This window comes from Brachionichthys hirsutus, chromosome 2 (genome assembly GCF_040956055.1).
Source record: "Brachionichthys hirsutus isolate HB-005 chromosome 2, CSIRO-AGI_Bhir_v1, whole genome shotgun sequence".
Taxonomy (NCBI): Eukaryota; Metazoa; Chordata; class Actinopteri; order Lophiiformes; family Brachionichthyidae; genus Brachionichthys; species Brachionichthys hirsutus.
The window spans coordinates 14,497,744-14,512,283 of NC_090898.1; the positions used below are offsets into that span (position 1 = coordinate 14,497,744).

Genomic DNA, 14,540 nt, shown 5'->3' on the forward strand with positions numbered 1-14,540 from the left:
GTAGGCTTGTGTGTGATAAAGTGTGTTGCTTTTTATTGCATGGTTTTTATTTTCTGCCTTACACTGAAATCAGAGAGAAAAGCCAAATATGTTGTGTTTTTGTATAAATCACTTTAAAAAGCCGACTAAAATGCTTTCCTTGTTCTTTTGAGTTATGGTATCACATTTTAGCAAGCCACCTTTTATACATTTGTTTTTTATATATATATATTTACGTTTGTGACTAAGTGAAAATAATACCAGAATCACATATTTATGTTCAACTGATTGATTACTCATTTATATATTGTGTTTTGTGTTTCCATGTTGTGATAGAGGACTAAAATTAACAACATATGCAGCTTCAGATTTGGTGATTTATAGCAAGAAATCAATAAAGCCGCTTTATTAATGTTTAAATGTATATAAATAACTTTATTGAAAGTTAAACGTTTCACGATTCTAATGAGTGACAAACATTCAGATCTCTCGACTTGTTGGCTCATTAAAAATTATATGAAGCCTTAAAAGGGCAACTTAATACTTTTATTGGTAAAAGTCAAGAAAGATGTTATGGAGTTAACTAAAAAATCTTACTGTTAATTTCTGTTAAAGCGTAACATAGTATGAGCTGTACACATTTCTATTGGACACGAGACACCGGAAATGGTGGGCGGTTATGATTGGTCACTTCACTTGTCGCGTAAGCCGACGACGGCCCTGATTGGTTGCCGTGCCTGGCCGTAGGACGCAGATCGGATGTGTGTGTTTCCGCCCGGATGCTTGGCTGACAGGCCCAGTGGTGCTGATGCTGTGGCAAATGGAATCCAGATGAGCCGCATCTGGACCGAATGTGTTAAAATAAAAAATTAATAAACACGCCGCGGCAGCGAACACGGAAGGGGACGGGAAGCAGCCGCGTAGAAACACCGGCAGGAAGCTCGGACTGCTGCGCCGAAAGGGTAAGCTAACCCCTGGAAATGGAACCGACGCAGCCGGTGGTTCGAATGTTTCCTGCGTGGGGTGGGGGGGCTGGGAAGCAGCTTCGATTTGTGGGTAGAAAAACTACAAATTCCGCCGACCAGGTGAAGCCAGGTTAACGGGCGTCTGCTGCTGGAGCTTCTCCTCGCAAATAGAATATATTTAGCTTTTCGGCATCTCGCGTTGACCCCCCCCCCGGCTTGACTGCATTGCGGAGAGTCATAGAAATGCTCCTGCCCTCAAATTAGTCTTCGATTAAAGACGAGGCCTGTTTTAGTTTGTTAAACCATCTGCCATGCTTCGATGTCACGTGATCGCTCCCACAAATCCAGGCTAACGCATCTGGTTCCTAATTATATCCTTGTGTGTAAAAAAAAAAAAATCATTGCATGGATATACAGTCAGGTGCTGTGCATGCTGGGATATGCGGTTTCCGTAGAATCTCTCTCTCTTCTGAAGTAGAGCGATGGGCGTGTTCGGCCGCCAGAGGTTCTTCCAGGAACTGGCCCCCGGCTGCCTGCTGCCCACCGCCCAGCAGGGCCTGGAGCAGGTGTGGCAGCTGCTGCTGATCTGCCTGCTGTGCCGGCTCCTCTGGATGCTGGGTGAGAGTCCGGCCATGTCGCGCTCCAAACGTGCCCTTTCTGTGCCCGTGTCCTCTGCTAGCCTTCTGTCTGGTGACACCAGGCCTCCCGTCTTTCCTGAAACACCTGAGCACCGTCGCGGGGGGGTTCTACACGCTCTACCTGTTCTTCGAGCTCCACATGATCTGGGTGGTGCTGCTCAGCCTCCTCTGCTACCTCTTCCTCTTCCTGTGCCGCCACTCGACCATGCGAGGCGCCTTCCTCTCCGTCACGGTGCTCATCTACCTGCTGCTGGGGTAAGAGGGGAGTCCCTCTGATGCGCAGTTGAGGTTAGAGGTGAACTTCAAAGTGTGACGCTTTCTTTCATCAGAGAGCTGCACATGATGGACACGACCAACTGGCACAAGATGAGAGGTAAAGCCTTCGTATCGACACCCACGACGGACTCGTGTCTGGACCCTTTTTAAGCGCCGCCGTTGTCTAGGTTCGCAGATGGTGGTCGCCATGAAAGCCGTCTCTCTGGCCTTCGACCTGGACCGAGGCGTTGTGACCGGCGTGCCGTCGCCCATCGAGTTCATGGGCTACATTTACTTTGTGGGCACAGTCATCTTTGGCCCCTGGATCAGCTTCAACAGCTACAGAGACGCTTTGGAGGGACGGAGGCTGGTGAGTGTGAGGCAATAGTCAGAAATGAGGATGGAACACAAGTCGGAATGAGACTTCTTTTGCCTCTTTAGAGCCTTCCGTGGCTGCTGAAAGCGTCCGTTAGCTGGCTGAAGAGCCAAGCCTGCCTCGTTGTCTCCAACTGCGTGGCCCCCTACCTCTTCCCATATTTCATCCCAGTCTATGGAGACGAGCTGCTACGAAGGTCAGGAGCACAGCAACAAACGAGCGCCTCTGTTAATCCCTGATATGGATCTCTGTCATCTTAAATGTCGTCGTTGTTCTTCTTATTATTATTATTATTGCAGCAAAAAGAGGAGAAAAATCAGGTAATTCTTTGTCAGTGATTCCACATGTTTTGCATTCTTGAACGCATTTTCTGTCCAACCATTTGTGCAACACCTTTACCTGCATGCACCCCCCCCTCTCCATGCAGCCACATGTATACCCGACCCGGGACCCCCCCCCCCCCCTCCTCTCATTCACCGCATCAGTTGTGTGACTAACACGAACCGGCTCACCTTCTCTCTTTGCCCTTCCGCTCGCCAGAGGAACGCCAGCGAAGTACGTCTGTCGTTGCCGCGCCGCCATTCATTCATCCCGTTTCGTCGGCATTCTCTTAAGATTCTGCCGTCTTTCGTCTTCCTCTCCGTCACGTCGTAACTAGGTGGCTGCTGGCGTACGAGAACACAATGTCCTTCCACTTCAGCAACTACTTCGTCGGCTACTTGAGCGAGACCACCGCCACTCTGGCCGGGGCGGGCTTCACGGAGGAGAAGGAAAACCTGAAATGGTCAGAGCGGCGTGCGTCCGCCGACGGGAGGGACGCCGGCGTCCGTCTCTGCGTTCTCATCTTTTACATTTCCCTTGCGACAGGGACGTGACTGTATCCAAACCGCTGGACGTAGAGTTCCCCCGGTCCATGGGCGAAGTGGTAACATCGTGGAATCTGCCCACGTCTCGCTTCCTGCACACCTGTGAGTCGACAAGCGGCGGCTCCGGCGGCCGCCGCCAACGCTTCCGTTCTCTTTATCGACGCCAGAACGGCTCATTCAAACACTCAAGCTGACTCTCCTCCGCAGATGTTTTTAAGCGGGCCCTCCAGTTCGGAACGTTCTATGCCGTCATGGCGACGTATACAGCCAGCGCCCTCCTGCACGTGAGTTCCGTATGGAAGCGCGCGTGTTTTATATTTTGCTGTTGACGTCACAGCGTCGTAAACGTTCTCCCTCTCGTGTCTGGCAGGGTTTGAGCTTCCATCTGGCCGCGGTGCTCGTGTCTCTCGGAGTCATCACGTACGTCGAGCACGGTGAGACGTAGCCTAATGTTTTCTCTTTTCCGCATTAGAACCTTTTCATTTAGGAACGGCGCTGAGCTCTGCAGTAACGGCTAATTGCAGCCACCGTGTGACGCGTCTCCTGTTCACTGCGGCGCTCGTAATCTGCTTCTCATGGTCGGAAATGCTCGTGTTTTGTGTTTCAGTGTTGCGGAAGAGGCTTGCGGCCATTTTCAGCGCCTGTGTGCTGTCGAGGAAATGTCGGGCTAACTGCACTCACAGGAACAAAAAGGTAGCGGGCTCCTTTTCTCTTCGGCTCTGTGTGAATGCTCGGCAGCCTTGAGATGAGAAGATCTCTACTTCCTGCTTGACCCTAAGGAGGTATTCTCTACATAAAGGGGGGGGGGGTATAGTGGGAGGATAAAAGGATCAGTATTGCTGTCTCGCTCCAGTTCTTTACAATCAATTCAGCCAAACTTTTCAAATATATTAACCTCCATAAATACTTGTGCCTCTCAGTGTTTTTATTTTGTTGTTTTTCTGTTGTTTCCACCAAACACGATTTATTTTCTTTCATCGTGTTAAGTTGAATTTTATACAAATGTAAACTGTGCATGGTTTTAATGTAAAACTGAGTTTAATGGGACTCTGTGGCAAAACATCAGATTTTAGATGCTACATGTTTTTTTTTATTCATCAATTTTAGATAACTGCTAAAAGTCTTGTTCCGATCCTGGTTTGCTTCCAGCTGTTTTATCTGTGCAAATGACTATCACACCGGCATCACTGCTGCTTCCATTTAGAGCAGGCAGCAGCTTACCTAGTAGCGCCGCTGGGCTAGCATTCAGGAAAATTACTAAACCACTTTTACAATAATTAGCATGATCAATAAAGTTGCATTCCCAATGCTGGGTTCAGGTTGTCAAGCCACGGTGAAGCACATCTGCAGCGTCTGTGTTGTTGGGTGGATGGAAAACGTTTTACTGGCAAGGCGCCCGGCTAAAGTCCTCATCTTGTATTGGTTACACGGGGGGAATAATAATGATCCCTGCCAGCACACGCTGCAATATAATGCTGAGCGTTGTAGGCCCTGATATGTTAGAACCTATAAAAACGCCGTTTCATAAAGAATTTCCCCGTTGCTCTAAATCAGATCTGCAGTTTGAGATCCTTTTATCAGTTTGAGTCCAAACATTCGGCTCGCCTGCTACTTTCAGAGTGGATAGAAGCTGGAAAAAGTTTTTATATGCTGCTTTGTCGCTTCTTCTGCAGGCACTATGGGTGTATATGATCAACATCGCCTTCAGTGCTTTGGCAATCCTCCACCTGACGTACTTGGGCTCTGTGTTCAACTCCAGTGTGGACTACCTGGACGATGATGATGATGAGGTGAGGTGCATGGAAGAGCATATGGAGCCGTATTTAGACAAGTCAATTTCATCTGCACAAAAAAAATGTCTATGTTCTGAAAGTAGTCCCCCCCCCCCCCCCCCCCAGGATGATATAGCGCACCATACCATTCAGAAGTGGTCAGAGCTGAGCTGGACGAGCCACTGGCTCACGTTCGGGTGCTGGGTTTTGTACCGTCTCATCCTCTAATGATGCAGAGACAGAGAAGGTAAAGCAGCAATGAGATGCGCGAGGCTGGTTCTCGACTTTATTCTGCATCAGACCGACGAGAACGGAATCTACGACGACAAAGAGACATGCTGTGATCAGGTTGTCTTCTGGGTAATCCAGCATTCCAACCTGCTGGGCGCTAGTTTTTGATATCCGCGGACTGGTCGCCGCTCCTCCCTCCTCTCCTCTCCTCTCCTCTCCTCTCCTCTCCTCTCCTCTCCTCTCCTTTCCTCCGTATCCAATCCTTTTAATCTGAGCAGCGGATTTCAAGGCTTCACGTCGTGACCGCAGCTACTGATGTCTCACTGCGAGTCACAATCAATGCCAATCAGCTGCTCCTTTCTGTGGACAAACGATAGAGCCCATTATCTAGGTTTCAGCATCGACCGCAGAAGATGCCCCCCCCCGATGTGGTTCCTCCTTGACTTCGAGTGTTTTACGGTCCTGATTTAGGTATTTAAGCAAAAGACCGATCATATTGTGTGGTTTCTTACGTTCAATAAATCCCCCTGAAAGAACCAAACGAATATAAAGTAGTCGCCCACCTCTCACCGCTTTATCATTTCAACAGGCTTTCCTGTGGCCCCAAGCCAAAAATAATTCTCTGTGCTTTCATTTGCTAAAAGCTGGATGAAAACAACTGTGTTTTAGACAGGTCGGCAAATATATCTCAAACCAGTGTGTTTTATGGGAACTATTTTCAGCAGCGGATTAATACATCCTGGTGTACCCAGTACCTTCTCGCTGTGAGGCAAATCTGTGCCAATAAATTTCACGCCAGCATCACTGCTGCTTCCATTTAGAGCAGGGAGATGCTAAAGCTAACCAGTCCGCCACCGTGCCGCCACTCTGAAGGAATGATCAATGCTTTCGGGCTCTTCACGCAATTTGTTGGAAATAAGACAACGATAACGCGCCGTGTCTCCGGAGCGTGTGTGAGACTAACAAATGTAGTTTTTACTGAAAAGAGCACAGGCAGATATTATAATGTTAAGAAGAAGCATTTCCCCTTTTGTGAATTTTGGTAAAGCACTCAGCGAGTTAATAAATTAATTTATGATGGTGTTTGTATTTTTGTGTTATTCCTTTTTAACCTTTTTTTTTTTTCAATTCTTACTTATTTTCTTTGTATTTGTGAGCATTTTGAAAGCCTTCCAAAAAAAGAAGCGTTTAGAATCTGGGTATTCCATGCGTGTTACTCCCTTCCATTTTTTTACTAGACAAAATTACTCGGTATATATTGAATAGTTATCCTTCATTGCAGATTTTTATTACAGTGATGCTTTTTTGATGTATTTGTTTATCCGATGACATCGTGTTCAGATTCTGTACATAAGTTTCTTATATAATATCGAATGTTAACTTGACTAGGATGTAGTGTTTTAGATTAGCGCCTGGATGTTTGCTGCCACCTGAGAATACATCCTAGAACCGCTCAATCTAACAAGCGCAGTATTTTAAATATTATTCTGATATTTATTTTCAGCCACCATTTCTCCCTGTAAATGTGAAGGCACTGACACACCTGTGATATTTTTATAAAATTTGACATGAAACACGAGTTGCTCTCCTTGTTTTATTTACTGCAACAGATATAAAATACCTTGAACAAAAAAAGGAGGATGTACGAGTTGACTGCCGTAAGAAATGATTGTTTATTTGAAATATTATTTACAAAATGTTTGGACCGTTAGACAGTCTATAATAGGGTGAGAGTGATTAAGGGAAGGATCAGAAGGGGTTAAACTGGAGTTTGATCCGGAGTCTTATTTCTTAGCTTCCAGTAAGGGGAATGGGGGGGAGAAACAGAGGTTGAGCAACAGATAGTGATGGATGGAGATCAGGTTTATTCTCTGCCTCTGTGAGAGATGGGCGGATACTGTACTGGAGCCAGTCTACAGGCTCGGGGGGGGGGGCACTCAGCTCTGTTTGCCCCGGGAGCCCCCGTGTTTACGACGGCAAGACCCCAGCAGTGTCTCCAAAGCCATCTTCACAAATGCCTGGAAGTTATTGCTTCTCTCCCTTCGGCTGTCCTGCGAGGGGACGAAACAAAGACAGATACCTCCACTGGGGACGCAGCAATCACAGCCTCTCATTTCCACACTGTGTGCCAGACACAGGGAGGCGATTTGTGTCTGAAATCCCATCTTTAGTCAACTGGTGTCCATGTTTCATTCACTGGATCAAGCATGGTGACAGAACAAAGGCTATTTCAATATTTACCTCCTTGCTTCTTGTTATCATCTCCTTTCTGATCACCTTTCGTCGGCTGCTCTTTAGGACTCTGAGGTTGCTGTGAAATTCAAGCAAATATAGACACAGTGAAACAATTTACACATTGAGGAGGAAAATAAGGTTTTGGGGGACGGAATAGCAATGATTTCCCACCTTTGTAGCTGACTTCTTGTCCGATTTATTACCTGGAATTTGTAATAATACGGTCAGTTTTTCCACAATTCTTCCAAAAACAAATCTAATCTTGGCATGGTGTGCCGTGCAATGATTCTGGCCTCCGGATGAATTTCTCAAATCATGTATAAACCTTTCCTCTCAAGGTTGCTTACCTTTTGTTCCCGGCATTTTGGCTGTGCTCCAGAGTCTGTGCCGATGAAGTGTTAAACGTGGCGTTCAACTCGATCATTTATGGCCCACGCCGGTGAATGGCTCTGCCACCGGGGCCCCTTCGAGAAAGAGCACCATGAACAAGCAAAGAGCCCTGTCAGCTGAGCAGCATGCCCCCCCCCCCCCCCCCCTAACTCTGCAGGTCTTTGCTGAGCCGGGCGAAACCTCAGAGCTGACCTTGTAATAATGCCATTGTGAAGCCATTGTGAAGCCATTGCAACTGCGTCACTGTGTTTCTATTGTACATGACAAGACAGCATTTTTATTATGACACATGACACTGTTTATTTGTTTTTTAATAGTCTACAAGGCCCAAGACTATTTTATTTCATGTGTCATCAGTCATCACATGGAGATGTAGGATTCATTATATCAACACATTTACCTCTAGTGTCAGATAATAATATTATGTGGGGATCTGTTAAGCCATCCTTGTTTATGCTCATTGAATAGACCGTGGTTAATAATAATAATGGTTATTTCTGCCCTCCGTGATCCACAAAGACACCACAAACAAACACACAAACATGAGTAGTACCAAATATGAGTAGTACTCGTGTTACTGCGTGTCGTTGTGCGCAGGAGGACGATGGTGCGTGAATAAAACCGATTTCCATCCGATGGAACGACACTGACGTAAACGCGCTTGCGTCTATTTCAGTCGTTTGCCATAAATCGGGTGTGAATGACGTAAAAGTAGACGCTGTGATGTGATTCGTCAAAACGGATCCGCGCAGCTCACACGTCATAAAGTGGGTTGGCTCTAACGCGTCACGGTCACGTGACCGGACAACAAAGGGCAGCGATGGAGGAAAGCTAGGGAAGGTGAGCCGTTTTACGAATACTTTTGAGCTGCGCGTTCTTTTAGAAGAACACACCCCACGACGCGCCGCGTGTCGACGGATGAATGAATGAATGAATGAATGAATGAGCGAACGAATGAATGAAAAGCACTTTTTTTCTGCGTGGGCATCGCATATATGATGATGTTTTGGCTAGCTTTCTAGCTGAGGCTAGCTAGCTTCGCGACGCTAGCTGTCATCTGCAGACAAACCTGCAGACCGTCAGTCATTATAGGAAATATTTAGTGTTGAATGGGGGGGTGGGGGGGGGGGGGAATTCAGATGTTTTTATGTTTGCTTATTGCAAACCGCTAACAAATAATAATAATGATGGTGGTAGTAGTAGTAGTAGTAGTAGTACTTGAGTACTTGCTGTGTCTTTTGACAGGATTGTGCCCTGGCGGTGGATTCCTGTCGACCGAGACCGTTTGTGGAATGGCAGCTGTTTGGCAGCAGGTTCTGGCAGTGGACGCGAGGTGAGACTCGATCACGCCGCGCTGCGGCGGCCATGAATGGACTCGAATGAGGAGGAAGCCGTTCACGCCTTTTGTTGCTCATGGGTCCGTGTCGTTTCCTTCCCCTCCTCAGGTACAATGCTTACCGCACGCCGACGTTCCCTCAGTTCAGGACTCAGTACATCCGCAGGCGCAGCCAGCTGCTCAGGGAGAACGCCAAGTGTGGCTTTGAGCCGGGGCTGCGCAGGCAGTACCTGAGGCTGCGCAGCCAGCTGCTGGCCCTGCGCTACGGGCCCCTGTCTGAGCAGAGCAGCTTCAGGGCCAGCAGCGTGCGCAGCTCCCGCACCACGTTGGACCGCATGGAGGTCAGACCCAAACGAACAGGGGGGGGGATGTTGGGATTAAAACGGGGTGTACGGCCGGTTGAAGCCGTCTGCTTGGTTTTCATTCAGCTGTAAATAATGGCTGATTATTATTTCAAGGTTGTGTGTGATTGCACATTCTTTAGTTTTACTTGCTCTCACTTCTACGAGGTTCTGCCCCCCCCCCCCCCTCCCTCCCTCTTCTCTCATCTTGAGCAGGACTTTGAGGAGGACCCCCGCGCCCAAGGTGCCCGTGGTCACCGCCGCTCCGTCAGCAGAGGCTCCTACCAGCTGCAAGCCCAGATGAACCGAGCCGTCTACGATGAGCGGTACGGCACGCTGGCGTACACCACAGATGCAAAATAACCATAAATTACAAATGAAGTTCTTTTTTTTTTTGTGCGTTGTGTTGGATTGTGTTTTATTTGCGTCTGCAGCCCTCCGGGCAGCTTGGTGCCGACGTCCGTGGCCGAGGCCAGTCGGGCGATGGCCGGAGACACGACTCTGAGTGAAAACTATGCTTTCGCTGGCATGCACCACATATTCGACCAACACGTGGACTCTGCCGGTGAGTGCGGCGTCTCTGATTGCTGCACGCGTCGCGTTCGCCGATCTGCACTTCACTCCCGTCTCCCTCCTCGCCGCTCCAGTTCCACGGCTGCAGTTCGCCAACGACGACAAGCACCTCCTCGCTTGCTGCTCACTGGACGGCACCCTGTCGATCATGACGTTGTCCCCGACGCCTCCCAGCGTTAAGGCGACCCTGAAGGGTCACGGCGGGCCCGTCACAGACTTCGCTTGGTCTCTGAGCAACGACGTCATCGTGTCCACGTCGCTCGACGGGACTCTGCGTATTTGGAACACGGAGGACGGCCGATGCATCAGAGAGGTCAGAGACCCGGAGTCCAGCGAGTTGCTCTGCTGCACTTTCCAGCCCATGAATAACAACCTGACTGTGGTGAGTCCGTCTTCAGAGGCGTTCCCCCCTCCGTGCACGGTTGGAACCACATATAAAAGCATAAATAATGTGGGCGGATCCCTCTCACTGGCTGTCTTTTCAGTAGATTCATCACACTTACTGTTTCTTTTCCTTTTTTTAAAGTTAATAATAATAATAATACATTTTATTTATATAGCGCTTTTCTGGACACTCAAAGTTGCTTTACATAGTGTACATAATATAAAAACGGCAAAGAAATACAGACGGTAAAAAATGAACACGGTTTTAAATTAAATAAAATGTAAAAAGTAAAATTAGACATTTAAGGTTCAAAAATTGAAGACGCAGCAATTTTGTGTTTTGCACTATTGTTTTAATGTTTGTTCCATCACAAATCAAGTCGTTGTGTTTATGGACTAAATGTGTCTGTTTCATGCATGAATCATTCTGTCAGGATAGTATGCTTTCAAAATGTTTAGGAAGAGGAAGGGTAAGATTTTAAAAAGCAGTAATTTGCATACCTTACTGTGGCGAAAGATGAGTCTGTTTGCGATGACCACAAATTCTGTAGTTGAGTAAGAAGCATGAAGTGAGTCTTACACCAAATAAATGACACATGCTGCCTCAAAATGTGGAAAACAACGGGATTCAGCGGTTCATCAGGATGCGACAGAAAAGAGATGTTTCTTTTCTCACACCGTGAGATTTCTGCTTTGATACGCCTTAATTAAATCTGAGCTGTGTGTCAATCCGGAGCGAACGCTTTGTGGGGGAAACGCCTGAAAAGACCTGAAAAATACCAGAAAGCCTTCCTGTCATGTAAATGTTACCGCACCGCCGCCTGAGTTACTGCAAAGACCTTTACTGTGTTGTTCATTCTTGAAGTATTCTGACGCATGGCATTCAGACTCGTGGATAAAGGTTACTTTTTGCTACATCCTGCTGCACCCAGAAAACTATCTGACGGGGAGTTATGCAGCTTTTAATTCCTGGTCTTACTTAGAACTAGTTTAATTCATCACAACGCGTCTTATTTTACACAAAACAAGCGGATTCGTGAATCAGTCGTAGCTTCTGTTCTCATTCCCAGTTCTGTCATGCATATTTGGAGTGATTAAAATGTTACCACTAAATGTTGTTCTTTGTCACCGAAACGGTGGTAAAAGTCTCGGATGATTGTGTTTTGACTCAGTTCTGCACATTAAATTGAACATGAGGAAGATGGATGTTTGTTTTTAAATGAGCTACAACATTTTAGAGGTTTTCATTTCATTCTGATGAACACAAACAGATTTTTCTATTTTTTTCTATCGGATTACAGAATTTCTAGGCTTAGACCCCAGATAATCGTTCCAGTTCCCCCCCGAGATCAACCTGCGCTGTTTTACTCGTTGGGGAGAACCCCGCAGCCAATTTTCCTGCATCAAATCCTCAAGCGCTGCTCTGTGAGAATCCCGAAATTCCTCACCCCCAGTTCTGTATCGCAGGTGGGAAACAGCAAGCACCACCTGCAGGTGGTGAACATCTCCACCGGGAAGAAGGTGAAGGGGGGCTCCAGTAAGCTGACGGGCCGCGTGCTGTCTCTGTCCTTTGATGCTCCAGGCCGGATCCTCTGGGCGGGTGACGACAGGGGGAGCATCTTCTCCTTCCTCTTTGACATGGCTACCGGTACACCTTTTGCATCGTGCTCAGAATTCCTTCCATCTCTGGGTGCAAGATGATTAAATGATGTCTTTGCTGCCCCCCCCCCCCCCCCCCTCCACACACAGGGAAGCTGACCAAAGCCAAGCGGCTGGTGGTGAGTGAAGGAAGCTCCATCTGCAGCATATCTGCTCGGTCCTGGATTAGCCGGGAAGCCAGGGACCCCTCCCTGCTCATCAACGCCTGCGTCAACAAGCTGCTGCTGTACAGGTCAGGGAGGGGGGGGGGGGGGGGGGGTCTGGCATTAGTGGTTGCTTTACTCTCTGCTTGTGTGTGAACGTGTATTTACGTTGCCCTGCAGGGTGGTGGACAATGACGGCACGCTGCAGCTGAAGAGAAGCTTCCCCATCCAGCACGGCTCCCAGCTGGTTCACAGCATCTTCTGTCCCCTCATGTCTTTCCGGCAGGGGGCCTGCGTGGGTAAGAAGCCGTTACATGCTGGTAACGCCACGCAGAAGATAGCGAGACAACATTTGAGCTGTCGAGTTGCGTGTTTGTTTGTATTTTTGAGTGACTTGCTTACTTACACCTTACTTCGTCTCTCCGGCTTAATTATTTCCTGACGACTGTTGCGTTGTAGAAGGCGTGTTGTTGATGTTTGAATTAACAGAAGCATCTCACTTAAAAATACCCGTGACAGGCGTGAGTGCAGGATATGATGTCATCTCATTGTTAGAAATGCCACAGGTTTGTTTAAGAACTGAAGAAATGTTCAAATTCAAAGGCTTTGTAATGCGTGCAAGTCATGTTAATACTTTTGAGAGAGTTTTGAGGCAAAATAAATCTTTTTACAATTGTCATTATTGTCCTAGATTAATTTTTTTCACTATTAAAGTTCTTGATCCTCACGTTTTGTCCTCGGACGCAGTGACTGGCAGCGAGGACGCCTGTGTGTACTTCTTTGACGTGGAACGCAACACCAAGCCCATCGTGAACAAGCTGCAGGGCCACGGGGGCCCGGTGCTGGACGTCAGCTTCAACTGTGACGAGAGTTTACTGGCATCTGCCGATTCCACGGGCATGGTCATCATCTGGAGGCGGGAGCAAAAGTGACAGGTCCTCGCACAAAATGGCTCCGTCCACCGCACGTTAAAAAAAAAAAATGCTGCCGCTCCGTTACCTGTTAGTAACGTGTGTAGAGTCTCACTGGAATGTAACGGGCTGCGTTAAATGTTCGATTTAAGGAAGCTCAAGTGCAATCAGATTTGTGAAGGAGGTGGGGATGTCATGGAAATGAAGGGGGGGGGGTGCGCGCTCGTTCAGTTTGCAGCTGAGTAATTGCTTTTCAGCACAGACCACTTCTCCCATGCATGTGTCATGGCTTACCTCTGACTTTGTGCGGATATGACTGAATTTATTTGAAGAGGACATAACCTAATCTTCCAGAGAAACCAGATCCAACCCTTTGAATCACAGTAAAAGCCACTCTGGCGTCGATGTACTTCACTATTTATGTAACTGCTATTCAAGCAGCGTCGTCAGACCGCCTGATTTGCTGTCGCTTTCTGCTGCTGCCTGTTTGCATCTGAGACCCTGTGCATGCTCCGGAGCTGGTAAGCGCGTCAAACTGATCATTACAAGACAAACAAGCGTGTTTCTATACCTTTCTCCTTGTGTGTATCTGTGTGTGTATTTGGTTATACTGGTCACACATTCCTCTAATTTATTCAAATGCACATGCAGAATAAATTACTCACTGACGGCGGGCTTTGTCTCTTAATGATCTAGGATGTGAATATACTAACTATGAACAGGTTGGACAAGCTGTTAGCATTTAGCTCCAAAAAAGAAGCTCCTGTGTCGTCACACTGAACTTTCTCATGTATTATTTTATTGGTCTCTTAAAATGTGATTTAATTTGTTGGTACTTTATTCTTAATACTTCTTTCTAGCATCAGCAAAGGAATCATTAATAATATCCTGACTAATCAATTCAAGCGCTTTTATGTGGACATTTACAGTCAAATTGCACGTTTGTTTGTTTCATTGTCGGACTATTTTCTCAAGGCATTATGGGACGTTGCTCTCACGCTCCCTTCGCCACACAAGGAAAGACGCGGAACAAAAATATGTGGAAATGGGCTGTAAGTTGGGGAATTATAGGCAACATTTCAAACGCAGCGACCTCAGGCTGGATCGTTTCCTCTCGAGGTTGGCGAGGGCCATTGTGATGCCGGCATATAAATGTACGCCGCGTGGGAGTGGAAGCGTCATGGATGCTCGCTGTCCGGGAAGGTCGGGATGTGGCTTTTGTTCGAAACAGGCAGGATAGGTGCAGATAAAAAAAATAAAGACTTATTACTAACACTGACGCTGTGTGTTCTGATGGGGCCTGAGGTGCAGCGCTGCGTCTCCAGATAGGTGGGTGAGGAAAGGTTTTCACCAATGAGCAAGGCGGCCTTGTGGGCGGTGGGAAGAAAGCCACAAAGGAAGAGCTTCAGATGAATCATACAAATCGGTTCTCGGGAGACAAAGAGGCACAGATGGGCACGGCCTGTTAAAACCGGACTAATGGATT

General features: G+C 47.4%; 2 protein-coding genes across 2 annotated transcripts; both read left to right on the top strand.

The window, feature by feature from the left end:
• Window positions 1–1,426: 1,426 nt before the first annotated feature.
• Window positions 1,427–5,079, top strand: LOC137905009 (protein-serine O-palmitoleoyltransferase porcupine-like). The gene is made up of 14 exons (XM_068749237.1): window positions 1,427–1,562; window positions 1,645–1,837; window positions 1,912–1,955; window positions 2,026–2,207; window positions 2,279–2,409; window positions 2,513–2,533; window positions 2,754–2,768; window positions 2,872–2,997; window positions 3,081–3,181; window positions 3,287–3,363; window positions 3,450–3,513; window positions 3,687–3,772; window positions 4,753–4,869; window positions 4,978–5,079. The coding sequence occupies exons 1-14, from the start codon at window positions 1,427–1,429 to the stop codon at window positions 5,077–5,079; spliced, it is 1,395 nt and encodes a 464-aa protein (XP_068605338.1).
• A 3,441-nt stretch (window positions 5,080–8,520) lies between these two features.
• wdr13 (WD repeat domain 13) lies at window positions 8,521–14,304 on the top strand. Its single transcript, XM_068747341.1, has 10 exons — window positions 8,521–8,547; window positions 8,953–9,040; window positions 9,153–9,384; window positions 9,601–9,710; window positions 9,819–9,949; window positions 10,032–10,339; window positions 11,809–11,989; window positions 12,091–12,232; window positions 12,324–12,442; window positions 12,891–14,304. Exons 2-10 carry the CDS (start codon window positions 9,000–9,002, stop codon window positions 13,073–13,075), a joined length of 1,449 nt encoding a protein of 482 aa, XP_068603442.1. The 5' UTR covers window positions 8,521–8,547; window positions 8,953–8,999; the 3' UTR covers window positions 13,076–14,304.
• Window positions 14,305–14,540: the final 236 nt, after the last annotated feature.